The 27541-nt window shown below is 47.1% G+C and overlaps 1 protein-coding gene across 4 annotated transcripts in view; it reads right to left on the bottom strand.

The window, feature by feature from the left end:
- The window catches only part of LOC139057635 (uncharacterized), a 63837-nt gene extending 37729 nt beyond the window's left edge, over positions 1-26108 (bottom strand). For 3 of the 4 annotated variants that reach the window (XM_070536215.1, XM_070536211.1, XM_070536214.1), the window contains exons 1-5: positions 26056-26108; positions 25895-25952; positions 22418-22509; positions 13328-13357; positions 6956-7060 (exon numbers count right to left, since the gene is read on the bottom strand). In XM_070536215.1, coding sequence (XP_070392316.1) covers positions 6956-7060; positions 13328-13357; positions 22418-22509; positions 25895-25952; positions 26056-26106 — 336 coding nt within the window. In that variant the 5' untranslated portion in view covers positions 26107-26108. The remainder of the gene's footprint in view (positions 1-6955; positions 7061-13327; positions 13358-22417; positions 22510-25894; positions 25953-26055) is intronic. The other variant, XM_070536213.1, reaches the window with a different exon arrangement.
- Positions 26109-27541: the final 1433 nt, after the last annotated feature.

Genomic DNA, 27541 nt, shown 5'->3' with positions numbered 1-27541 from the left:
CGGGAGAGCACTTTCACTTGTTTGCAAGTGAGAGCACTTTATTCAATAAGCACTTTCAAATGAGAGCACTTGAAAGTGCTCTCACTGCGCGGGAGAAAGGGGATTTACGCTAGGAAATCATTCCAGCGCTACGATGGAACGATCCAGCGGTTTCACATACGCATTGGGACAGCGCGGTTAGTCGTTCATATCATAAAGGTGAGCCCATTCACAATAATTCATTCCCGAAACTGTGAGCCCTATCCGGTAGTTACAGGGTGTATATTTGCTTTATTAAAAGTAATAAAAGATAGGAAAGCATACAAAATAACAGCGCTACAAAAGTTATTTAGAACAAACTGCAGATAGCACACTAACTGCCCACGGCATGTGGGATACATTTCACATGACAACATACATGACATTTCACATTACATGATACATGACAAGGAATCTATGCTTTAACGTGTTGAGCTAACGTATGAGAGGTTTCAAATGACATGGGTGACCAGAACGAAGCGACGCCCTTCTCAAACGTTCTTACCGTACCTTTTTTTCCAACCGTAAAAAGAAAATCGCAGTTGCGCTCTAAAGATGATGCAATGACTGCTATAGCAAATTAATAAACAGTTGTCCGAGGTAAGCTCAGTAGTTTTGACGGCCGTATAAAACGTTCCACACATTCGCTTACCAACTAGATTAGCAAGCATGGTGTCACGCGCACAGGCAAACATGAACACATGTCACTCTGTGACCGCGGACACTCGCTGTCAGTACTCTGGCGTTATGACGAGTGGCGGTAGCGCTGTGCGTGGGACACACGAATCCACCAGACATCTCGGGTTGCCACTTTGCCCTCACCGCAGATCACCTGTAAAATAATTGAGTCATGTGTAGCTGTGGCCGGACTGGAAGAGGAGACCTCGCAAGCTAACCCTCCCCTTCCCCGACTTGTAGCGTATGTTCACCTCCCAGCCGGCCCCTTGGCGCGCGCGAGAAGAAGCTGCTAATCAAGGCACCATCCTTCTCGGCTCACGCTCGAACAGACGAGCGGCCGTGATCTTATCGCACTTGGAATTAATAGGGGGCCTCACAGTGACTCCGATGCCGAGGGTGGAGGTGGACATTCTCCTGTGGTGTCTACGGAATTGTGAAAGGATAGGTCCTCCACGCGATGGGCTGGAGTGAACATTTCGACTAGAAACCTCGTCGAAGCGTTGAACGCAGCCAGAGGGATTCCTTGTGGGCCCGCTGTTTGGTTACTTCAAGTGCGCGCCTTCTGTGAACCTCGTTGTTTGGATGTAATATATGAAGCTTCAAGCGATATGTACAATGCTGTAGATCGGAGGAGAGGGCAACAAACTATCCTGAAAACCACGCGGTGTGGGCGAATAAAACCCGTGGCGCCTTTTCCCGATGAGTCATACTGATGTGACACTTATGGATGTAATTATTGCTTCAAAAATTGTAGAAACCGCACTAAGGCCCAAGCTCTGTATTCGGAACGCGTTTCTGCTTCTACGTAACTTCCTGGTTCTGACGAAACGTCACAAGCGGAATATTGAAGAAGTCGTAGAATTCAAACAGGCCCGCAGCTTTCGAAAGCTCTGCAAATGTCTGAGGGAAACAATAAGACATTTAATTAATTGAATTCTGAGGTCTTACTCGCCAAAACCACGTTCTGACTAGGAGGCGCGCCATAGTAGTGGACAACGGATAAATTTTCATCATCGGGATGCGGCCGCCACGGCCGAGATTCAGCCCGCAGCCACTAAGACACTGCAGCGGGCAAACATTATTATGCGCCATGGGACTCAATAACGTCAAGTTTCAATTTTGCAATCAGCCCTCCAAGAAGAATAAGAAGAAGAAGAAGAAGAAGAAGTGGGAGTAGTAGTAGTAGTAGTAGTAGTAGTAGTAGTAGTAGTAGTAGTAGTAGTAGTAGTAGTAGTAGCAGTAGTAGTGGTGGTACAAACTTTATTTCCCTTAGTGGTTTTGGGCGGTGGGTGGGTCCCTCAGTGCAGGGCTTTACTGGTCTCTGCGGTTCACTGGGCTTGATCGAGAAATGCTTCTCTGGCTCTCTAGATCTTCGCTAACAAGCAAAATCTCTCACTACCTGCTACTTGGAACTTGCGCCGTAAGGGGTGAATTATAATTATTAGGCCGTAGTTTATAGTTCGACGTTACGTGGCAAGAGCTCATTACGCCTAGCACCAAGAACATGTATCTTTGTAGACTGCAAGGTGTGTCTTACTGAGTATTGTTAGGTGTGGATGTATGTTAGTCTGTATACGGCGCCAGTACCTGGCCTGTTGTAACGTAAGGTCGGGTGGACTCGCAATTTTTTTGGGGGGGGGCGATGTGGTGCGGGTGGATGGGGGGTCATAAATATTCCGGATTACTTCGCTTGACGGTCACGAGACGTCTGACAAACCGCGAAATCTCCTAAGCTGATATGACGTGTACAGATTATTTATTTTGTCATTACAATGGACTAAAAAAACATAATTATTAGCGATTCTACGCTTTTTTCGCCATCAGCCCTCCTCAATTGACCAGAATTTTTCAGGCTGCGCCCACTTCGCACATCTGTCACGCAACGTCACGAAAGAGTGAGATCTCATCCCGTCAAAGTGACGTGTACGCCTTAAAGATGCAGTGATATGTCGAACAATTTTGTCGGTATAGTGGAGGCTGCCCTCTTCAGAAATTAATGAACGATGGCTGCCCACCCATTGCTATGGCACGGGCTACTCGGAACTACCGATGAAAATGGATTATTGAGCTATTTGCATATATAATAAACATTTTTGCGTGGCAACATAACGTTGTCCAGATCTTTGGACACGTTAACGACATCGCTTTGCCAACTTTTCTTCGCTGAAGATCAGTTTTAGCAGCAGACTTACAGTCCGTTGCACACCACCGTGATTTTTTATCAACCGCGAAAGTTAAGAAGAGAAGGGCAAATCACAGAGGCAGGCGGCAACCCCTCATCCGATTAGCTACTTTCACTGCGCTAGCCCGGCCCCATCGAACCCTTCTGCTCTTCGGCGTGCTCCTCGCCTCTTTGGCCAAGACAATAGAAATTAGACAACTAGACGAGACAAACCTGCCAAGGTAGGCATTCCTGTTCACTTTGAAAGCAAACAAAGGTGATCTCCTATGAACGAGGAGAGCATTTCATTGGCTTGTTCAAACAGCGCTGCGGTTCACCACCTGATGCTTGCGCTGGCGGTTACGTAAATTTTACGTCAGGAGATCAGAATAAAATAGGTTGAGATGGGTGTTCGTCATGGGGCCCATGGTGGGATATAAATTAAAGGTATTCTATCTGGATTTTATTCCAACCGGCTGACGTCAAAGTAATGGCACCGCCGACGCAAGCGGTGGCACAAACCCGCGGCGGTTTATGACAAGCCGAATTAAATACTCTCCTCGTTTACTGGTGGGCCTTTATATTTGGCTTTAAAGTGAATAGCATTTAATACTTTGACACGTTTTGTGTACTTCAACAGCTGGGGAGAGGGGAGGAGCACGCAGAAGCGGAGAGGGTTTTGGAAGGGCCGAGGTGTAGGAAGCGAAAGTGGATCACCGGGTGAGGATAGTTGCGCCGGCGTGCACGAATGGCCCCGGTAGCGCCAAGTCGTGCCGGCGCGACGCAAGATAGGTAGAAATACGGAGGTGGTGCCGGCGTCTCTGATTGGTCCGCTTCCGCTTTCTTAGCTTGCGGTGGCTCTTCAACTATCGCGGCGGCATGCAACGGGGCTTCTAAGGATGCCGCCCCCACCCCCCAAAGCGGAGCCTCAACGAAGAGTAGTAGAGACAAAGCGGCGCCTTCTGCATACCGAAAAGGCTCTACAACCATACAACTGCCAAAAAGAGGGCGCAGCCATAGCAACGGCTGGATGAGGGTGAGAAAGTTCATTGCTGGACGCCCGAAGAGGAACTTCAGGAACCATCCTCAACTCCTGCCCGAGTGGCTACAGCGAGGAGCGCTTCGTTACTGACACTTTCAGTGGAGTGTGCGTGATCAGCCGAGGTTCCAGTTGGATGGTCACTATAGAAAGCCTAGAAGGAAATATATTCGTACACTTGATTGTTTCACGAAAACCTTTGTTTTACTAGTCCAAAACAAATTCATATATTCACAATGAAAAGCTTTTTGTAACTTGAAGTAGGATGTGGTCGGACTTTATTCCGTACGTTGCATTTGATTCAATTTGAGATGGTGTGTAATGAAAACTATTCGCTCAGTTAGATAATTATGTTTAATGGTTTGTACTCAATCATTATATCTTTAGCAACTTAGTTACATTTAATATCACTTCAATGCAAAAGTGGTTCGAATACACTTCCACATAAACGCAAGTACTTATATTTTTAAAGCCGTAACGATATATGCATCGTTTCCGCATCGCATATTTGTCGTTCAGCGCTCGCAATATGGCAGCTATACGGTGGAAATAACTGCCCCGCTCTACGAGGAACCTTGCTCCAAATGTAGACCTTGGCTTCGCAGGTCGCGGAGAATTCTATTCGCTGCAGCAAACAGTGCTTTACGTAAGCGCAGTGCACGTAGGAATATGGTTAATAAGTACGTGGTGTTTCACAGAATGCATATCTGTCTCTGGATATTCCTTTTCGAAGCTCATTTTCACCATACACAAAGAAATCTGACCGCTCGCTCCGAGCGCCCAGTACCAGAGCGATCAGAAGGCAGCCATATTCTATTCCTTTTGGAATGGGGCCAGTATCCGGCTATTGTAATAAGCATTGAGGGGCGCAATTCACAAAGCATTTCTTTCGCAAGAGCTCCTTGGCACTGGCCAGCCACCTTCACTAACAATATGTCTTGCATCCAGATTGGCTGAAATTTTCGTACGAACAATTTTAGCATAAGATGGTTTTGTGAATTAGGGCCCAGTTTTGTTCCGCATAATAAGGTATCTTAATGCGCACTTGTCCCTCTGACGTGCTGAGTTTTGGCGGTTTAGTAACCGACAGGCAATGTGGGCATGGCCTGAAAATTTTTCATAATTAGCGGTGGGCTGATAGCGACAAATCATACAATCGTATTTACTTTTATGCGCGGCCTGTTCTAGCATAAACAGCGCGTACATCTCATTTGGATATGGTGTATTCCGCGTTTTTTGTCGCTTCGAGGGAAGACAAGCGAAGTGGGCGTGGCCCGAAAATTTATGACAAGTCGCGGAGTGGAAATAGCGGACATCAAAAATAAACAATTGGAATAGCTTTAGGTTGTAGCAGTCATGGGGCGCTATAAAGTAAAACTATTCCAAACTTTTTTTATTCCATTTCTGCAGTCGGCCCTCCGCGATTGGTCAAAAACTTTTTCGGACCACCCCCACTTCATCTGTCTATCACGCGACGTCACGACAGTCGCGATCGCTCTCCATTTGATATGACGTGTACACGCTGATTATGCATGATTTGACCGAACAATAGAAAAATAGTTGTTTCTAATTCGACGCCTTTTCGTCATTAGCCTTCGGCTATTGGTAAAAAGTTTTCGGGCTGCACCCACTTCACTTGCCTGTCACGCGTCCTCACCAAACCACAAAAACTCACCAAGTCAGAGTGATGCGTACGCGTTAAAGATGTATATAATATGCCGAACAAAACTGAGCTTTTTTCTGAATAGCCGCAGGCTGTCCCGTTCCGGAAGGAATAAAAGATGGCAGCTGTCAATCACTCAGGCACTGGCTAGTCGCACCTCCCGGAGAGCATGCGTTTATTTTCATACAATAAATCTGTTAATCCGTGTAACGTTTTCGAGGACTTTCGGCACGTTTACGTCCTCGTTGTGCCAACTTTTCTTTGCTGAGGATCTGTTTTAGCGTTATTCTGATGCTTACGGTGCGTGCCGCCCCGATTGTCGAGTAGCCACAGCAAGCTAAGGAAGGGAAAGCGGACCAATCGCAGACGGAGCACCACCCTCTCTACCCGGTTATCGATTTTTAATGCACTGGCTCGGCCCCATCGAACTCCTCTCCACTTGAGCGTGCTCCTCGACTCTTGTTAGCCAATTAGATAAGCCAACCCGCTCAGTGTAGGCAATGTTATTCGTTTTTCAAGCAAGCAAAAGTGACCTTCTATGAACGAGGATAGCGCTTGATTGGTCTGTTCAGACAACCATGGGGGTCACCGCCCGATGCTTGCGTCGCAGTTACGCACATTTGACGTCAGGAGATTGGAATAAAAACATATTGGAATAGTTTTACGTTATAGGGCCCATGGTTGCAGCGTTTAGGGCGTTTGTTTTCCACATTTCGCTACATTATTGTCTTGTAAGCGGCAACTACCTCCATTAACAACCAATGCAACCTGGCACTAGCAGCTGCCATTCAATTGTGTTTCCACAAACCCGACAGAAGCGGATCGAGTCGATTCGTCGGGCTGCAAAAGGTGTGTCGAGTTCACGCAACACCATCGAGTCGGGTTGAGCGAGCCTCGAGTCAAGCTGAGCCAGCCCGACCCTTTTGAAACACGAGTGTAAACGCGGACGGGTCGGACCAGCCAGTCTTGATACCTTCGTGAGACCACCGAGCCATATGCGCTGGCAGCGAGGATGGTATAGGGATAAGGCAAACACAAGCACTGTGCGATGCAGCATCATCGATTGCTACGACAAGCTTCATGAAATAGCGCTGTTGCAGATGGCTGCGGGATTCGAAAGGCCTGTTCGAATGCGTTGATGTCTCGGCTCTGGAAGCCCGATTTCCGATCGCACCTGCTCGCGTCGGTTTCAGGTAAACGTAGCCATTGTAGAGCTTGGTGCGTTATTCGGAATTACGGGCTCTAACACGCAAAAACAAGACACGAACAACATATGAACGCAGTAGTGGGAGCTGTAGTAGGGAATCGAACCCGTGGGCTCAGTTTCAGTTCGTTATTGACGCTTTGTTCGAGTGCACGCGACTTCGACTTCCGTCGTCTTGAATGCAGCACTCACCCACTTGGGCGGGAAGCGTAGACCGGCCAGGTTGCCGCCGCAGCAGAGCAGCAACGCCACGGTGTTCCACGTCACGAACGCACCGAGGACACGAGTCATGTGTGTCTGCATTCACGAATGAATACATCGTCATCATCATCAGCAGCAGCAGTGGCGGCCACCGTTGGACGACGCGTCCCCAGCGATCTCCAATTACCTCTGTTTTGCGCATACTGGTATCCAAGTTGCGCCTCCAATTTCCCTAATTTCATCGCATTACCTGTTCCCACCATCCTCGACCGCGCTTACCTTCCCTTGGCGCCCGTTCTCTAACAACCCTTTCTGATCTGAATAAAAAAAAGTATTGGTATGCGAATATACGAAACTTCAATTTAGCGAATAGATTATTGCACAGTCGTAAATACCAATACTTGTCGAATGGCTTTCGAATATTTCAAATTACTAAATCACCGTGCTGAATCCTAATGTTGGAGCAAAAGTACAACAAATTTCATTACCGACGGCGCAGTACGCATGAAGCATGAGAAGTTGCGTACAGAGGAGAGGAGAAGGATACCTTGCTGAAGAAGCTAGACTTTACCGTCTAAACCACGCTCATTCCCAATCTCCTAAAGTCCTGGGTATGTAAATAAAGTGCTTAGTTTGTGCTTCTAATAGACAACGATTCATAATATGCAACATTGTCAGCAGCTTTGAGGACATACTAGAGCGTGAAGGTGGCTTTTTATTGTAATAGTGAAAAGAGTTTTCCATTATTCTAAAACTGGCGATATTCGATTTGACTCTATTCATTCCTGGCCCCATTTGATTCACATTCGATTACGTCTATTCGCACACCGCTAAATCTACACATGCCCCCCCCCCCCCCCCCCCCCTTACCCCGCAACGAAATCTGCGTCGTACAGTGCAGTACGGTAATGCAATATCTAACAGAGCACAAGGTTCCTGCGGCAAAAGCCATGCGGTCTCCGTCTGCCTATTTAGTTTGTTTGCAAATCGCACATACACGAAGAGGAGTTGCCCCGTAGAGCAACAGCGATCATGCGGCTCTCAGGTAGCGTACGCACAGGGATGCAATAAATTGGCTTCTGTGGGAGCGGTCACGTAAAGCATACGCGTGCAAACATGTTTGGAAAAGCTGCTAGGGCGACGAAATCAGCAGCCGACTACAACAAAGCCAGGAGCGAAACGTTCTGTTGTCGTGAATGCGGCAGCAATGAATGCAATTTTTAGTGCTGCCTGAGTATTCGAAATTTTGAAGTACGGCTTAAATAACCTTCCCTGTTCAACTGAAGCATTTTGATTTTCTTCGATAATCGTTCCTGTTCGAGCATAACCAATAGTGACCCTCATTGGGGTTTACAAGGACAAACCCATATGCAAATGAGGACTGTTCCGAATGTTATTGCGGGACAGAAGCCGCAGTTTTTGCGCCCAGGCAGCAATTCTGGAGTGAATGCACGGTGTAGCTGACTTCTACTGGAAAATGTGGGAGGACGCTTAGGCTTCCCCTTTCAGAGTGGAATGCGATAGCATTGGAAGATCACTGACTGCTTCCCACGCTCGCCGGCAACTGCAGCTCATGTAAACGTAATGTTCTTCTGGAAACGCTTGCGGCGAACGCTACATACGAAGGCGAGCTTTGTATTTCTTTTTTTGAAAGTGTTGCAAGGAACCGAAAAGCCCACACCGCTCCTACTAAGCTCGACCTCAAATGGCAGCTGGAGAAGGGTTTGTGTTTTTTTAGCTTCCGCGTAACAGAATTGGATTTTCTCGTATATTCAAATTATCATGCGACGATATTATGTCTGCAGGTTGTAAGTCGTACATAACGAATTTTCGGACGCATTTTACTTTAAGAAATTCAATTAGTTCAGTAACGCCTCTCCGCCACGCGGAGGGCCTGCGTGGTTGGGGATGCCTGGTTTGGGACGATTTCCTTCGGCTGCGGACCCGCCGGATTTTTGCACGACACGGGACCCCTGAAGCTGCCGCGTTAATAAGTTCCAGTAATTCAAGGAGGCTGTCTCGCCTTTAGCCATCCTACGAATTAGTTTTCCACATTGCTTACTATTTAGACTTTCTTAGCATAGAGTGTTACCATCATTCTCATGGCACACCACAAAGGACCGGCTCATGTTGTTTTTCACTTCCGAAGTTCTTGTTGAGTGCAATTCCAGTTTTAAACATCGACATGTACAAACAGCGCAGAAAAACATGATTTATTGAAGACTATTGAAGAGAAATGTGCAGAATATAACCAACCCTTATATATAGCTTTCATTGATTACGAGAAGGCGTTTGATTCAGTCGAAACTTTAGCACTCATGAAGGCATTACGGAATCAGGGTGTAAATGAGCCATATATTAAAATACTGGAACATATCTATAGCGGCTCAACAGCCACCGTAGTCCTCCAGAAAGAAAGCAACAAAATCCTAATAAGGAAAGGCGTCAGACAGGGAGATACGATCTCTCCAATGCTATTCACAGCATGTTTACAGGAGGTATTCAGAGACCTGGAGAGGGAAGAATTGGGGATAAAAGTTGATGGAGAATACGTTGGCAACTTGCGATTCGCTGGTGATATTGCCTTGCTTAGTAACTCAGGAGACCAATTGCAATGCATGCTCACTGACCTGGAGAGTCAAAGCAGTAGGGTGGGTCTAAAAATTAATCTGCAGAAAACTAAAGTAATGTTTAACAGTCTCGGAAGAGAACAGCAGTTTACGATAGGTAGCGAGGCACTGGAAGTGGTAAGAGAATACATCTACTTAGGGCAGGTAGTGACCACGGATTCGGATCATGAGACTGAAATAACCAGAAGAATAAGAATGGACTGCGGTGCGTTTGGCAGGCATTCTCAAATCATGAACAGCAGATTGCCACTATCTCTCAAAAGGAAAGTGTATAACAGCTGTGTGTTACCAGTACTCGCTTATAGGGCAGAAACCTGGAGGCTTACAAAAAGGGTTCTGCGGAAATTGAGGACGACGCAACGAGCTATGGAAGGAAGAATGATGGGTGTAACGTTAAGGGATAAGAAAAGAGCAGATTGGGTGAGGCAAGAAACGCGGGTAAATTACATCTTAATTGAAATGAAGAAAAAGAAATGAGCGTGGGCCGGACATGTAATGCGGAGGGAAGATAACCGATTGTCAGTAAGGGTTACGGACTGGATTCGAAGGGAAGGGAAGCGTAGCAGGGGGCGGCAGAAAGTTAGGTGGGCGGATGACATTAAGACGTTTGCAGGGACAACATGGCCACAGCTAGTACATGACCGGGGTAGCTGGAGAAGTATGGGAGAGGCCTTTGCCCTGCAGTGGGCCTAACTAGGCTGATGATGATGAAGACGAGGACACCGACTGTCACCTGGTGCTCCATTCGAAAGAAACACATATCGAAAAAAGGCTGGAAGCAAAGAAGAAAGTCCGCGTCCAAAAGAAAAAAAAATTGTGACGTTTTACTTCGTGAACGTGGGTTAAGCGCAAGCATATGGGTGCCATTCCGATATAACTGCGATAGCAATCATCTGGACACTCCAAGCGCATCTCTGCCATAATTGTCGCCTCAATGTTCTGTTCGATGTCCAAGGGCGATAATCGCGTTACCACGCGTCGTATGTGGTATGTGCGAGTGAAAGCGTGTGACGGTGAGCCGACGATCGGGGCTCAAGCTCGCGCGCGCAACGGAGGAAAGCGGGGAGCTCACTGTATTCCGTCGGGCGCACAGTCCCAAGGGGAGTGGAGGGAAGGGGGGGGGGGGGCTGCGTTGTACTCCGCCAGCAACTGCATCTTCCGCGGCCGCGCGCGCATTATCTTGAAAGCGATCTGGAGAGTGTAGCGTTACCCACGGTTCATAGCTGCATGGACGCTTTGTTCTCGCCGCCGAGTTGGCGTTGAAGCGATAGACAGCACGAAGGTCACTTCGCGCGCTGCTGCGGCTGCCACGCTTCCTTGGGGAAGTATTAGTTTCCACGGGCACGCTCGCCACCGGTCCTCTAATACAAGATGTACTGACCGCCATTTTAGACAAACCGCCGAATTTGTATAAACGGTATCCGAAAGGATATCTATCAACACGTCAAGTAAAGTTGGCCCTTGCGAACGTGGCCAGGCGCATGCCGCGTGCAGTGAGAAAAAAATCTTTCACAAAACAATCCCAAATGCCCATTACACACTGCTCACGCCGGGTCAAATGAAGCGTTTGTGTGATGGTATGGGTGAGGCATATATAACGAGTTCTGTGCTGTACGAGGGCGCAGTGAGGACAACCTAGCGAAAGCCAACACGTGCTCCATTACCCCAGTGTGTGTAAGTGTTCTTTGTCCTCACCTTATCGCGCTGCTTAAATTGCTGCATTCCTCTACTGCTTCTTCGACGCGATAGGTTCGTGGTGTTCGATAGACCGCAGAAGTGGGCTTTTCATTTTGCTTTAAACATAGCCGTGGCGAGCCCTCAATCGTGCTGGATTACTAGGTCCTATAGTTTAGTATCGACAGGTGACCTTCACGTAGGGTAGATCACGCTTCCTCTTCATCGCTGTTCAGAAAGCGCTAGAATGCCTTATCTGGCCTGATTTTCAGGGGGTGCCCCGAGGAAGTTGCTCGCGGGCATGAAGAACAGGCGCTAAACGCGAGTTTAGCTATTCGGCGTGCCTGTCCAGGTTGCCATCCAGAGAGAAAAATGCACGAGGGCAGTTTAAATAGTATCTGCCGTTCCTCAGTGCGAATACGCCGAACTGTATCCGTTCCATATTAAATGTTATTGATGTGGCATGCAAAAGTTGCTAGAGCTGCATCAGAATCGCACGGGCACCGACAGCTCGCTGAGTCGGTGCCTTATGACGGCTAGAACCGTTGACATCTCTGAGGTCGGCAATAGAGGACCGCACACACAAAGCACTTTTCATTGCCATTGTGATCTGCTACGCTTCTGCTTTTATGCGTGCACACGCTCTACGTTTGTTATCCGTGAGGTCATATCGTTTACGCAAATTACTGACACTCCCTCGAACGTTTTTATCAATTCCGATGCGATTTATACATATCGTATTACTGGACCGACGCATGCGCGAGAGTGAGGATGAAAAATAATGACTGATCTTTAAAGGGACACTAAAGCGAAACAATAAATCAGTTTAGTCTAGTGAAGCATTGTTTGAGAACCCTGCAGGCAGTCATTTCAAAATAATAGTTTAATTATTAGATGAGAAAATGAAAGTCCGAGTATCAGTATTTGAATTTCGCGCCGAAACCCCAGCGCCGGTAAGTCAACGTGACGTCAGGGATACCAACGTATGTTTTCGCATTTGGGCCACGTTGGCTGAATAAAGGTTCCAGAAACTTGCCCTGTTTATTATATGGTTCCTTTAGAACACAATGTAGTCAATCTGCACCGCTATATATAATTAGTAGATTCTAGAAGATGCTATCAAAGTCAAAGACTTCACAGCCCCCCGGAGCGCGAACTTAAGTAGGCGTCGCCATCCGTATTTCGTTCTTGCGCTTTTTCTGGCTTACCAAACGTCTTATCGTTGTAAGAGTGGTGTTTTTGGTGTTGTTGAACGGTAATTTACTGATGCAGAAGAAACCATTTTTCACTTAAGTGTCCCTTTAGGATAGGCAAAGTGGCCCTTCGCCGACTTGACTATATCGTTCTTTATTTTCGACCGCGTCATGTGAATGCACCAGCTTTCTTGAGGTTTGCTGCGGAAGCGACACCAGTGTAACACTCATGAATAGCTACTGTTGGAAAGCGCTCTTCGCCATCTAAAAATAGGAGCGACTGCTTGAAACACCTCTCAAAAACGAAAGCTGGACATCACGGCAAGCCATGGTACTACCCCCTAGCGATATTATTGAAGAAAAGCGGCATTGGACTCATTTGGCACCTGGGACGGCAACCATACGCGAACGGCGACAGCCGATGGACCCGCTACCACAGCGCTGTCGTCCAGAAAGCCGCCTCGATCAATAAATAAAAGTGGCCGCCCCAAAAAGTGCCACATCCTTCGGCAATACACCTTCCGTCGCAGGAGGATTGCGCACACGTAGCAGTAGTGGGAAACCACCACAAATGCCAAATTCTACGCAAGGGTATTGTGCTAGCAGACATCCCTGTTTCGTAATAAGGGAGGCATTTCAGGGAGGTGATAGTAGATTGCCGCCAAGGCTCCATACCGATCGGAAAGGTCGAGTCCCAGAAAAAGAATGGCGCCACACTGGCTGAAAAGCATGCCATCTCATTTGGCCCGGTTTCTCTCTCACTCGGCACCAACTTTACTGTACAGAAAGCTACACATAAGTTCTTTTCCACTAAAAAATCTAGGCAATTTTTTTTGTTCACTAGGAGAACAATAAAGATTACTCACGGCGTCTACGTCGGCTCCCTGCGACGCTTCCTGCGCACGTAAAAATTAAGCCATAATTAAGGGATAGAGACTGAGCTTAGCGATATTAGTTATGCATTGTTGTCGGTGTGCATCAGTACCTGGTGTATGTATGTACCTGCGCTTTTGCTTCTGCTACAGACTATCTCACAATTTCGGGGAACCTGCCCAAGGGGACCCTGAAGTGCCTACTGTATTTAGCTCATGCTCACAAGTCTAATCAAAATACTAGATGCCATCGCTCATGCACATATTGCCACAGCATGCCGGCTAAGACTCTAATATGTTGAAAAAACAGGTGCTCGCAGTCACGAGGTGACTGCCGCTAAACTTAAAAGGCATAACTGCGGTCAATTTTGAAACTTTGTGAATACTTATAAGGGTAGTGGATTGGACTAGCTGCTACAAGTTAACTGTGAAAAATTGCACTCGTCTTCGTCGGTCCCTCCGTGCGGTGTTCCTTCAGTTCGCGCCACCATACTCCATCTATGAGAACATTGCTTTTTTGACACGTATATTCTATAGCTGTTTTGCCTTTACCCTTGAAATGTCACATCACCGTAAGTCGGTATATTGTGTTTATGTGTTCATTAGTCACTCTCTTTGCGTTTGTCTGTGATGATTACATGCAGGTAAACAATAAACAAGTTATATCCCCGTCCGTAAGCGCCACAAGTGCCTAACTTGGTCATCCGCGCGTGCTCGGTAGATTGTTCACCTGAAGTATCAGATACCGAATGAAGACAAGCGCCACATCGCACAGTCGTCAGTTTGGGATACGCAGTTCCAGTTGCTATTTCTGAGAAAATATCTATGCGATGGCAATGGTTGAGAAAGTTTTGCTAGTTCGGCGCAATGCTTCTTACTGAATGAATGAAGCGATCAACAGTGGTAAAATAATTCAGGGCTATCTGTGTTACTTGGATAGGTGAGCCGCAAATTATTCGTTTCAAAATGAACCAGTTTTATTTCTGCTGTGAAACGCAAGTATTAGCCGAATCGTGCCATGACTAAGCATATGCGTGCATTGCATACAAAGATTTCTCATAGTCCTGGCCGATGACGGTCCACCAATTAAGTTGCCTTGTGTGCAATAGCTTGTCTTGTTACAAAACTAATGTATGATGTAGGATGTTTTTTTCTTTGCGGGAGGGCGAGGGGTGGTCAAAAAGCGCCAATAAATGGTGTGAGGAAATCAATGAAGCGGTGAATGACAAATGTCAGATGTAGCGAGGCTATATGGAGTTACGTAAAATATGCAAGTGTTAAAATTATGTCAGCGACGAGTGATGTGAGCGATGTCCATAAAATGTATTCTAAAATGAGATAACACGAACAAAAAATGCATCGATTACGCTAGTGCTACCTCCTCGCTAAGGCTTTGAGCACAAATGTCAAGAGGCACGTACTCTAGTAAATAGTAAGCTCGCAGCAGTTCCCCCTAGATAGAAGGAGGGCTACGAAACTCTCGGGCTAATGGCACGCAGCACAACATCATTTAAAACTTAAGCTCTGCCTTGGTTTCAAACAGAAGTTCTCTATACGTATAGTATAGGATGTAAAGGGACATGTTGTTTGTATGCCCCAGGAATGTGCTTTATTCGTTCTGCTTCAGCTTCCGTGCACTCCAGCACGACGTGTAGCACGGTCAGTTTTTCGCCACATCTGCCACAGCGCGGAGGTTCAGCGCAGTTAAAAGTGTACCATATGAATGCCAGTTAAAAGTGTATGGTATATATGAATGTGTACCGTACATGTGCCTTATTCCGAGGTGGCAGAAGAGAACGTCAGATCGTCGGGATTTTGTTAATGAAGACCGGATCCTTAAAAGTGGCTTAATTAGGTGAGCTTATTCAATGTTTGCTCACCTCATAAGTCTTACGAATCGCTCCGGAGTTCTTTGCGCAACGAACGGATCTGTTGTCCCTTAAGCCTTCTTAGCTCATTCCGGGCCTCCTGTCTGTATGAATTAATGGGAGCAACCTCTCCCAGCGTACCCTCCCAGCCTGCCGTCGCTTCCGCCTTCCCCGCGATGTAATGCTTTTGAATTCTATCACATTTCCTGTATTTCGGGATTGACGGAGTATGCTCCACGCGTTATTTTGTTGCTTTCGCGCCTCCTTGCACTCATCGTTCCACCATGGCACTCATATTCTCGATGAGCTAACGCTTGATTGTGAAATGAACTTGTCTGCTGTATCGATGATAGAAACGGTAAAATAATACTGCGTCGTATATACTGCAATGGGCGATAAAATGTGGTGACAAACAGGGCGATTCCTTGAAATAATTCCAGTTGGCGTAGGCTAATTTTCAATCTGAAGCATGTGGATGGCATTCGCATTGCTAAATTAGGGAAGTGGTCAATTGCTTATAGATTTTTGATAACGCGCCAGTCTACAGAAGATTGGGAATTGGGCGAGATGTTACCGTAACGCGGTTACATTTTATTAAGTAGGCATGCACCGGAGATTACTCGGAAGTTTTCTATCAGTCACCATCTCGCATCACACCTGGAGTTTCCCCCCAGTGTGCTGTAAGCATTAAAACCACCTGCAATTATATATTGTTCCGGGAGCTGGTCAATCAGCTTGTAGAAGCGTGTTTTGCTAAGTTGGTAATGAGGCGTAACGTAAATGCAACAGATTGTTATGAATTTGTTAAACTCATTCACACAGGCCTCACCTAAGGGCCATTTGGAGAGAAAGATTTGGCAAGCAACAGACTTATCCACCACTGTTGCTACACCTCCGGACGAGGCAACAGCGTCGTCCCGGTCTTTCCGGAAGATAGCATACTGTCTGAAGAAGTTTGTTTAAGCGGGTTCTAAGTGTTTTTCCTGAACACACAGCACATTTAGATAATACTGTTGGAGGAGTTCTGTGAGATCGCCTAGATTATGGAGAAGTCCTCTCACATTCCGCTGTAAGATTTCTGTGTTCATTTTGTTCGTGTCCGTGATGCGGTGCATTTTGTTCGTGTCCGTGATGCGGTGCGTTCAAGAATGAAAAATTAGCTCACGGAGCCCTTTCAGGGCGCCACGACGCGGGCCCATCCAGCCGGGAGGTTGATGGGCCCTTCTTCAATGACGGAGCATGACTAGTTGCATCCGCCGACAGGGTTGATGGAGTTAGTGCCGCCAGCCCACTGCGTGTGGACCGGACAGCCGCTAGAGGCCGTTGTGGCGCTTCCCTCTGACGCGCCACTCCCGCACGACTGTTCTTTGGCAGGCATGATACCAGCCTGCGTGCCTTCTTGAAAGTTATGTCCTCCTTTACATTGATTGTCTATATTTCCTTTTCTTTTTTTTTAGGATAGCCACGACTGCGAGTATGCGGCATGCTCGCCATCACAGTTCACACAGGGTAGAATGATTTCACAAGACTGAGAGGGGCATTCATGAGCACTGCATTTCGCACAAGTTTGGCGGCCTCGGCCGTTCTGTGGACTGTGGCCCAACCACTGACATTTGAAACATATCTCAGAGGATATGGCACGTATGTCCTAACCCGAAGCTTGATATACCCGGCCTTGCTGGACTCGGGCAGAACGCTTGAGCCAAAAGTAAGTTTTAGGAGCTCCGTCTGGGTTTCGTTGCCGTCACTTATCTTGATTCGCTTAACGTTCATGACATTCTGCTCACTGAAGCCCTCCTGGCGTTCAGCCTCACTCAGCTCCAGCATATGATCATCTGAGGTAATGCCATGGAGGGTATTTATGATACTGTGCGGGATCGCTGCTATTTAGGCATGCCAAACTGGCACTAGATTGGGCAGTTTTTCGTGTTTTAGTCGCAGAGATCCAAGAGGAGATATCACCGCACTTGCCATCCTCGATGCTTTATAACCTGGACTTAAACTTCAGTCAGTGACTTCGAGACAAAGAAGGGCGAAATTATTCGTACTGGTTTCTCTTGTTTTTCAGAGTGAATCACATGGACTCCGGGGAAAGATTTATTTTGGCGACCGGAAAATACTTCACCGGTGCGCACTCTTCTTTTAGGGCTATCAAGGAGTGGGGAGAAGGATCTAGCAATAGGTGAATGTGCAGTTTTCGGGCAGCAACGCCAGCCACAAACCGTGGATGCTGGGGGCGCTGCAGGACATGCAATCAGTGACCCTGCAGACGCCAGCAATACGTCCCCACTATAACCGAATATGACCTAGGTTGGCTACTTACACAGAGTTAACCCTCACTGCCAAGAAGGTCGGATGTAATGTAGAAGCGAGGAGAAAACAGGGAAGATTGAAAGTGAGAGCGAAGGACGAATGTTGGAGAGGAGGAGAGGAAAAGACAACTACAGATTTCACCACGGCGGGTCAGTCCGGGTGTGCCGCCTACGTGAAGACTAGGACAAAGGGGGGTGTCAGCTCTGCCGAGGGGCCCTGGACATAGCTAAGCCACATGGTTAAACGCGGGGGGGGGGCGCAACCCCCATGTGGTCAGGTCTCTGGTGTCGCCACAAACCAAACGCCTGCTAACGCAGACGCCCCTGCGGGAACAAGAATTCCGGTGGAACCTATCTCCCGATGAAAGTCGACCTTCATGCGATTATAATTAAAACAATGTAGCGTATCTTCACAGTGTATTGCCGCAGCCGAAACGCGGTGTATGCCGTCGTGCTCCCCTCTAGCGCATCTTTCTGGACACGCTGCGCCATCTATTGGCACCACCGAAAAATCCGTGCGTGAGGCATGTCTGAAGATATATGACGCAAGTTTGATCACACCCAGCATCGGATAAATTAAAAAAAATTGTGAATGGTGCGGAGTGAGCGATATCTATTTTTATGTACGCTGCCCTCAAGGTAAGATGCATTGTAGAGGGAAGTGGATACCAGAGGCAGGTGGAGGAGGTGGCGCCACGTAATTAGTGTAAAAAGTGAGAAAAATCATGAGCGATTCCACTCCCTGAAGGTGGCTCACGAACGAAGTGTTTAGCACACGACACGGAGGTGACACATACATTTTAACAAAGGTACGAACTCATTTTTTTTTGTCGTGGTTGTCGTTTTAGAAAACTGTGTAAACTTAAACCTTCAGCTACAGGTATGGAAAATTTCGTAAGTTTTTTTTTTCCTGTTGTTATGCTCCAAATCATTAGAAAACTGTATAAAGTTTAACCTTTTTTCTTTCTTCGTACGCGAATTGTGTACTCAAGCGATGGAAAATGTGTACTACTTTAATTTCATGTGTGCTCTCCTGCAATCCTGCCACTGCCATTTTGCTGCCAATGTACGGGTGGCACGGCCTAGTCGGGCAAATGTTTGCCTTTAGCCGTGTCCCCTAAGACAATCTGTTCATTGTCTTAAATAAATCAATAAAGAACAGAAAGAAAGAAATATATTGCCTTCATCTGTGATCATTATTTCACTCGCAACTGCAATCAGATTCTTTCCTAATTTCAAATCGATGCACATACACCCCTGAATGGCCGGTTGGGCCGGATAGGTGTGGTACCACAAGGGATATGTCTCCAACACGGAAAGCGTAAACCACTCCATTTTCGGTACTGACACATCCACATTGAAATCACCGACAACGACAACAGGAGTATTCTCATGGCATAATTCACGCAAAGTGAGTAGTTATGAACCTTACGGGTTTATGAGTCATTGTACTTTTTGCTTGCTTACGAGTGTATGAGCCATTGCTCACGGAGGTATGAGCCATTGATGATGACAGTTTTCGACATGCTGTTCAGTATGCTGTATGCGTGATTAGAAAGAATTTCAAGACTGTTCGCTGCGCTAGCGCTTGTAGCCTCTGCCTTTCGGGGCTATGAGCGATTGCATTTTTTTTAACGCGATAGCGTTAAGGAGCTCGTGTCGCAGAAAAGCCGGTGTCGTCGGCGTCGGTGTCGGCGTTTGCGGCGTTGACCGTGGCGATAAATCACGGCAGGCGCTTCATAAATAAAAAGCAACTTCCAAGATTGGCCCGGTGGGAATCGAACCAGGGTCTCCGGAGTGTGAGACGGAGACGCTACCACTCGGCCACGAGTTCGATGCTTCCAAGCGGTGCAAACGCGCCTCTAGTGAATGCGGTGTTGCCTTCGAAACGAGCCGTGTAAAGTTATACTGCGGTGTATATCGGTAATTATGAACATGTAACGTACAGAAGTCACAATTACACGAGTTGCGAAGCGCGTTTCCGCTGCATTTCTTCTGCGCTTTCCGCACACGCAGAGCCATCTTGCGGCAAACACAGAAGACCCCCTCCTCTCAATGTACGGCGCTGCCCCGACAGGAGGCGCGCCGCGCGCGCATTGGGACCGCTGCCAGGCGCGTCGCGGGACTCCCTCTCCCCTGACGACGCTTCGCCGTGCTCCCGGTTTAGATTACTATCTATCTCTCTGCCCGTGCCGATCACGACGTTTGGCTGGCGTAGATCGTTTCCCCTCCGAGACACCGAGTTCTTTGGTTCGTTCCGTTCGCTCAGGCGCACGTTTCGTTGCCGCGCCGAACGCTGCGTTGCTCGACGCTCACCGCGTGATAGGTGGGCGCTAAGTCCGATACGGGGCGCATCGTAAGTGATCGCTGTGCCGTAGCGCATTGTCTTATACCCCTTGGCGGTTTTACGGGAACGCTGTCGCGTCCCACTCTTGAAGGCGAAGCTTAAGCGTCCTCCATTTTTTTGCTTGCTTACTGGAGCATGAATGCTTACGGGGGTATGAGGCATTGATGATGATAGTTTTGTTGACGGAGGAAAAAAATGCACGGAACGGTAGCCGTATAGAGCTGCGCTGTAAAAATATCGATATCCAATTGAACGACACTGAGCGGTCTTTCGAATTATCAACTCCTCGTGGAGAAGCGAGCGGGTTGAGACGCTTGCCGCATTTAATTTGGTCTCACGAATGCGCAGTTAAAACGCACGTGGGAGCTCACAAGGTTAAGCGACGCGCGGAAAGAAAAATGGCCAACCCTTCCTCTACCGGAAAACGGGGTAAGCGAAGCTTGTCCTGCGTGCACCTGACCTTCGTCACGGTTAAGTAACCCACATGTAACGGTGCCGGATTCGTTCGGCCTCGCGCTCTCTCAGCCCGGGATCTTCTTGTCGGATTGCCTGGGCTCGGGCGGCTCTAAGATGGGTGGATCGGCGCTCCAATGGCGAGCCATTTCACAGGCGAGTCCTCCCCGCCACTCGTCGGAGGCTGCTCGTTCCTCATGGGGAACGCACAATGCATGGCCGTCCCACACGTTTTTTGAGACTGAACTGAACGGAAACGAAGACAGCGCAGCGCACGCGAAACCCTTTCCTGCCCTTTCCCTCCCCGGCGCAAGCGAAACGGCTCTGATTACTTGCGCTCGTGGCATGAGCACGCCTATGAAGCTGAAATCTTTCCTAATGACTCCCGCTCCGGTGCCGGCACAGCTGTCAGCTCTCCAAACCACCCTTTCCCTCAGCTGCACTGCTCTGGGAGCAACTGTTTCTTGTTTTTTGTTTTTCTTGCCTGACTACGAAAACGCCACTTGTGAGTCAATACGAGCTTCGATTGAAAAACATTCCACCAGAGGTACTATAATGCTTCCGCATTCCCAAACGTAAGCAGTCTTAAGTGTCTCTGCCGAATTTTGGAGATGGCCTACTTTGTCACGTAGCAGTCAAACCGAATATTCAGAAAGCGAGCTGTTTGCACAACTGCGGTCTATAGTCACCTTACACGGAGACAAAGCGACTTGTAGGGCACCCCCTACTTTAACGTCGCCAAGTCCTTCATTTTTGGTGTGCGAAAATACTCTGTGTCCAAATATGATAACAGACAAAGGAAACTAAGCGCTGCGAGTGCTCACACCCCACTCAGGCGGCTGAGCTTCTCCACCAGATGGATAGCGGCCATGCTCAGCGAGAACCTTGAAAGGTCAATCAGAGGCAAAGCGAACGGCCGAGCTTTCTGCGCACAATTTCATGCCGCGCTAGTCCGAAGTAATCAATTCGCCTGCCCCACAGGGCCTGCGCAACACAAAGGTGCCAAGTTCTGAAAATTAGCGGCCACGTCGCTGTCAATGCGGTGCTTCTATTCAGCGCCAACGATCTGCTACGCTGCTACGTGTGGGCTATCTTGCTCAGATGGAGACCAACAAGGCAGCCGTGCAATGTTCAAAACTCGCTACAAGCAGCTGCTGTAAAAACTGAAGAACAGCTTCCCACACGAAACGCATTTTGTGTTCCCAGAATGCAGCCGTTATCGAAGTAAGATTCAGTCAATAATTGAGGCCGAATATATAGTTTTATTCAAGAGCTATAGAAGAGAGCGGCAAAAGAAGCAAGTAAACGTTTTTTCAACAAATATGTTCGTTAATGACTGAAATATCGCTGCTATTCTTGACTACGTGAACATGTAATCAAATACATCGCGCACCCGGCAGAAATGGGCTTGTATTGGTATTATAGCGATACTGTTTAAGACTATACTCCAACTGCACTCTCGAGGCAGCCCATAGCATTGTGTCAGGCAATAGTACCGTCCGCCGTACTACTCGACTAGTAAATGAGGCTGCGGCTAACATTGCGCAGCACCCGATCAAATGACATTAATTGTTCATATTTTGTTCCATGCATGGTTTAAAGAGGAAGGCGTAGATCTGGAGGTTTTTCTATTGAAGTGCTTGATAATAAACTAACTAGGACGGGGAATCGGCCCTATTGGTAGTATTGCCAATGGCAACAGCTCCATTTACAACAGCGCCAAGCAAAGGTGGCACAAACGTGAGTTATACCCACTATATGAAATTCGTGCGCTCTAGATGTCCCAATGGTTCCACTTTACAAAATAAATCGTGAAATTGTATTTCAGTGCAGAGTTAAATAACTGAAAATTTCATGACTGAATTTTCTTAATTCTCCGACGTTAGGCAGTTGCCCTAAAAGTTACTTGACCAAATGAAAAAAATATTTTATTTGTCTGTGCTGTTTGTCTGTTCAATACATGCCCGGCAGCACGATTTGTACTTTTTAGTGTTTTGGTATACAATAGCTTCCGAGCTCGCTTTCAACAGCAGCCCCGTCTTAGCGGGTATTGTGGTTTCACAGCAGACTGCTGCGGCTACTGGAAAGGTAATGTTGGGCTTACCGCTTTTCTTAGAAGCCCGATGACCGCGATGTCGCTGCAGATGTTGGCGAAGGACTCGGCGCCCAGGCATATATCGAAGATGCGACCCACATCTGCGTAAAAGAAGAAAAATGCTTTGTCACTGAAACAGCTGCCATGTCATACCGTGTTCCGTTGCTTTGCTAGAGTTAAAAGGCTTTCTATTCTGTTTGCACAGAAGCCTACAAGGTGGCGTCAGGAGCAACTCTGCAATGTTCTCACGGTGTCTGCCTTTTCCATTAACCCTCATCCGTCTCCACTCTGTCGACTGATGACGATAATACAAAGAAGAAAATTAAAATAATACTTGAAAGGCGTAGTTCTGATACAGTGCTCACGCCGGTCAATGGACTGAAGTCTTCTATACATCGATGAAAGTTAACTAAGTCCTTTTCCCGAGATTTTTCGTATCGTTTTACGAGTAGTAGTTTTTGCATTTACAGGCACCAACCATGCTTTTCGTGCAAATAATTGTGATGGTCCAAGCAACTTCGATGATTCAAAAATAATATATCTTGACGTTTAAACGAGGACATGATTGAAGTATTGGCGGCAAGCACAATGCAAAGTCAGTTGCGAGGAAAGGCAACCTGCTATAAATAACGCACATGGAGTGATGTGCATGTGTACAGCACCCTCGTTGTCATGAACAGGGGGTTGTTGCAAGCGCCAACGGTGTTTAATGTAGTTCAGCGAAGGCGGCTTCAGAACATTTTAGTGAGGTCCCTCTAAGTGGAAAGGAGAAGCCTTGCTTGAATTTGTGAGCTTGAAAAAATCGGCTAGTCTTTTATCAGGGACGCATAGGCGTAGGGGTACGTGACACGTCTTGCGTCTTATGTGACACGTTGTGCGTGCTGCAGAAGGTACGTGAGCACTATAGTGTGCAGAAACGGCCTAACGAAGTAGACAGCGCCCATTTATTCATGCATTAAAAGCTAACAACTGTGACTTAACTGGGTTGGGTATCCATTTCACGAGCTGCCAGAATCTCTTTATGCCATTTCTGGACCCTACCTGTCGAACGCAGGGGTGCCATAGCCGAGCAAGCGGGAAACTTATACAAGAAATTACAGACTTTCGTGCTTTATAACTGCTCATAAACAGCCGTTTGAAGTGGAATAATAATTGTCTACATTGGCGGAATGAGATCCTTCAAACGCGATCACTAGACAAATGATAGAAAGGATAGACAAATGTACTGCCGAGCTACGCCTCTAACCCCGCGTGAGGTTAAATTTAGCTCAGTTTGCTTCAAGCATAGCCTCCCAATAGTGTCATCTGTAGGCACGGCAGAGGCATGATCAAGCAACGGCTTATTCCCTGTGCCCAACGACACCAAAGTAAGGCATGCGACATTTATTCACGCACTAGAAAGCTTATAATGCTTACGATGCTGCTAGAATTCGTACAGAGCTTACGCTTGCAATCGTGCTAACTGCGTCTTTGTAGTGGGCCTGCCATGATTAAAGGTGATAGGAACTGATTGGTATGCTACTATCTTGCTGCTAGAGTGCGATCATGCCATTTCTGGACCCTATGTGTCATAACCGGGCAAGCTTGCAATTTCTGCAAGAAGTGCATAGTTGTAGGCCTTATGACTCCTGATGCGCACAGGTTTGAGTTTGATGGAATATGCCCGCTATGTCTGAGCTCTCTCAAGCACGGCCACTTCCATGCGATGCTAAATTTAGTTACGATTGCTTCATGCGCGGCGCGACAACCTCGTCATCCGTGCACGTGACATGGGCATGACCGAATAATGAGTTCCGCCCTCTAGACAATTACACGAAAGTAGAGGACGTGGATAGTATGGTTGCAAAGGTATCAGCGATGATGATTTAACATACGAGGGCGAATCAGAAAGTCGTTGCCCCTATATTTTATTAGCCGAAATAAGGTACATACAATTACAAATATACGTACTATTCCACACGCCTTACCCTATTTTATCATATATTCCCCACACTAATTCAGGCATTTGTCCCGTCGCAGCACTAAATTTGAGATGCCCCTGCGGTTTAATTCGTTCGGCTGAGTGTGGGACCACCCTCGGACTGCTGTCCTGGCTTCATCGTTGCACGTTAATCGCTGTCTTCTGATGAATTTCTTCAGCGGACAGAAAGCTTTGAAAGCACTAGGGGGACGACGTCTGGGTGTATGTTGGGCGGTCCAGACTCTCGCGGACAAATGAGCGGAGCTTGTCGGCGGTTCTGATGGCCCACATGGCGACGCATGCGGCCTCTCCGAACGCTCATTGTCGTGCAAGTCTCCACGGCTTTCTGCGAGCTCACAACACCACGCCTTGACATAGGGAGACACCTTTCGCCTTGCGTGGGCTGCCTTTCGCAGCGAATTTCGATAGGTCTTCATCCCCTTGCTCCATAGAAAACTAATCACACTCCGTTGCTCGCACGCCGTGGACGTGGGAAGCACAACCGTCGTTTTCGACAACTAGCAGCAGTGCCGTGCCGCGGACCTACCGGCATATAAGGCTGCGCCGGTCCAAGAAAAGTCTGGGAGTGTATATGTTGACTTGGCATTTACAGTCGTAATTTGGCTAAAAAAAAATAGGGGCAAAGAATTTCTAATTCTCCCTCGTATTTTCGTTACATGAAGTTTTAGCAAGCAACTTTAAATACTTTTCTCATAAAGTAAAATAATAGTAGTTTGTAATTTGCCGATTTTGTCCCTAGAGTTAGCGTTATTCTTAACGGTGAAAGCATCACAAGAAGACTCGCGAAACCTAGCACTCATTACTGGTTCTATAATCTGTGACCGCGCTACGTGCATAGCCAAAGTATAGATTCCCCGTGGTTTCAAGCTCAAATGTGAATTTGAGCACGAGGATCCAGAGCCGGTATGTTTACAACTCACCCAAGCCCCACCGGCTGCCAAAGTGAAATACATTCTATACGATTACTCAAGATAAAAAAAAATACATCACATTCTTCTCCTACCGCTGGTTCCAGGCCTACAGACATGTATACCTAGCGGAGAGAGACAGAAATACTTTTTTCGCATTATTTCGTTAAGCGCAGACCTTTAATCTAGAGTGGCTCTTTGAAAGCATGATTTTGTGGAGGTAGGTTCTCCGTTCAATCATTGAAGACAGTATGTTTGCGATGCTTGATGTGTGTATCACTTGATGTACGTATGGTCTTCTAACGACACACATTACATTATCGGGTTTTACGTGCCAAAACCACTTTCTGATTATGAGGCACGCCGTAGTGGGGGACTCCGGAAATTCCGACCACCTGGGGTTCTTTGACGTGCACCTAAATCTAAGTACCATTGGTTTTTTTTTCGCATTTCGCACCCATCGAAATGCGGCCGCCGTGGCAGGGATTCGATCCCGAGACCTCGGTCTTCAAACGCAGCATCAGCTTTTGTGTAAGCGCAGTCACGTCGGGTAATCTAGTAGCGCTCTGCACATGGCCGTACATAGAGTTTGCTCACCCGCCCCTGTCCGGTGAAAGCCGTAGGTGAACCGGGCGACGCCGACGATGTTGGGCACCTGCGCAGTTGCATTGTTGATCAGCGGGTGCGTACACAAGGACAACACGTAAAATGTAATGTCCCTGAAACTACGTCATCATGGCGAACTAAACAACGCTTACCATGTGCATGCCGATCCAGTACATCGCATCCTTCCTCGAACAGATCAGCATTGCCGCTCTTCAAGCTTCTTCTTCTTCTTAATAATCTTCATCTTTTCCTTTTATAGATTGTTGCTCTTGGTTCTTCAGACATGGCACGCACCTTGAAAGAGATTGGTCATACATTCAGAAATGAAACAGCAGCAAATAGAATAGGGAAAAACGCACACAAAAAAGTAAAGAACTACAATGAAAAAAATGTATTAAGTTATGAAAAATGTCCCAATAAAAAAATTTTTCACAAAACTAAAACAAGCTGAACTGGCATCCTGACCAACCAACCCTCCACTGGTTGCCTAAATAAACTTATGAAGTACAATGCTACTTGGCTGGTGTCTGAGACCAAATTGTACTGCTCTAAACAATAGCTGGCGTGGGAAATATACGGGAAACGCAAGACTACGAAGACTGGATTCAAGGAAAATTTTTCTAACGGAGGTGAAACAGGCGCAAGATGACGATATGTGTTGCTGAATGACGCAAGGGCCAAATTATGGCCAAAGAACACCACGCATGCGGTGACGGATTGTGAGTCAGTTGTCAATGAGATGAAACTGAATTTTGATAGGCAGATTGGGGGGGGGGGGGGGGGACAAGCATTTAATAGGGTCTAAAGACAGTCACTGTAAAGCGCGCGAAATTTATAAGGATTAAAACCATGACAATAAATGTGGGGTTTGCTATGACTGTAAACTATTTTTAAAATTTGTGATGTTCTCACATTGTAGCGATGTAGTAACGAAAGCTTTAAGCAATCAAAACTCTTTATTGGGGCAACTCGTGTCCAGAAAAACACGTGACGCCCAATGCGCAACACTAACGGCGAGCACACAAGGCGTTCGTCAAAAATCTGAGGCTGCGAGTCGAGGCCCCGACTTTTACACATGATTCATCGAAGCGTCTAGTGTAATCGCTGGTGATCGCTTATCTTCTAGAAAATACAACACTACTCGCGTCGCGCATACAATCTGATTAGAAGGTTCTGCGACGACAAATAAAACAGGCAAAATCACGAGCAGTAAACCGCGCTAAACAACAGGACGAAGAGAGGGGCACAGACCACAGCGCTTACTAACAACCAATTGTCGAATTATTTGTTAGTCAGCGCTGTGGTCTGCGTCTCTTTCTTCGTCCTGTTGCTTAGCGCTGTTTACTGCTCGTAGTCATCAACCGACCAGCCCAAATGCGTACTCATCTGCCGGTAAAATCACCTACAATTATCGAGAATATTCTGATACATGCAGGCGCGTCTTGCGCTGAGCGATAACCTGCAGCGTTTGTTACTCAGTGAAATGCCGTCACCTATTGAATGTAAACAAGCGTGCCTGTCAATGCTATCCGCTTAAAAAGCATCGTCCTAATACCACAAATTCAAGAGCGAAAAACAAAAGCTCATGTAGGAAAGATATATAAAGCAACAGAGAAACAAAACTCCAAAGTTACTTAG

Source organism: Dermacentor albipictus, chromosome 3 (assembly GCF_038994185.2).
Source record: "Dermacentor albipictus isolate Rhodes 1998 colony chromosome 3, USDA_Dalb.pri_finalv2, whole genome shotgun sequence".
Classification (NCBI taxonomy): domain Eukaryota; kingdom Metazoa; phylum Arthropoda; class Arachnida; order Ixodida; family Ixodidae; genus Dermacentor; species Dermacentor albipictus.
Note: the sequence above shows the minus strand (reverse complement) of the source record. Positions and strands in the feature narration are given on the sequence as shown.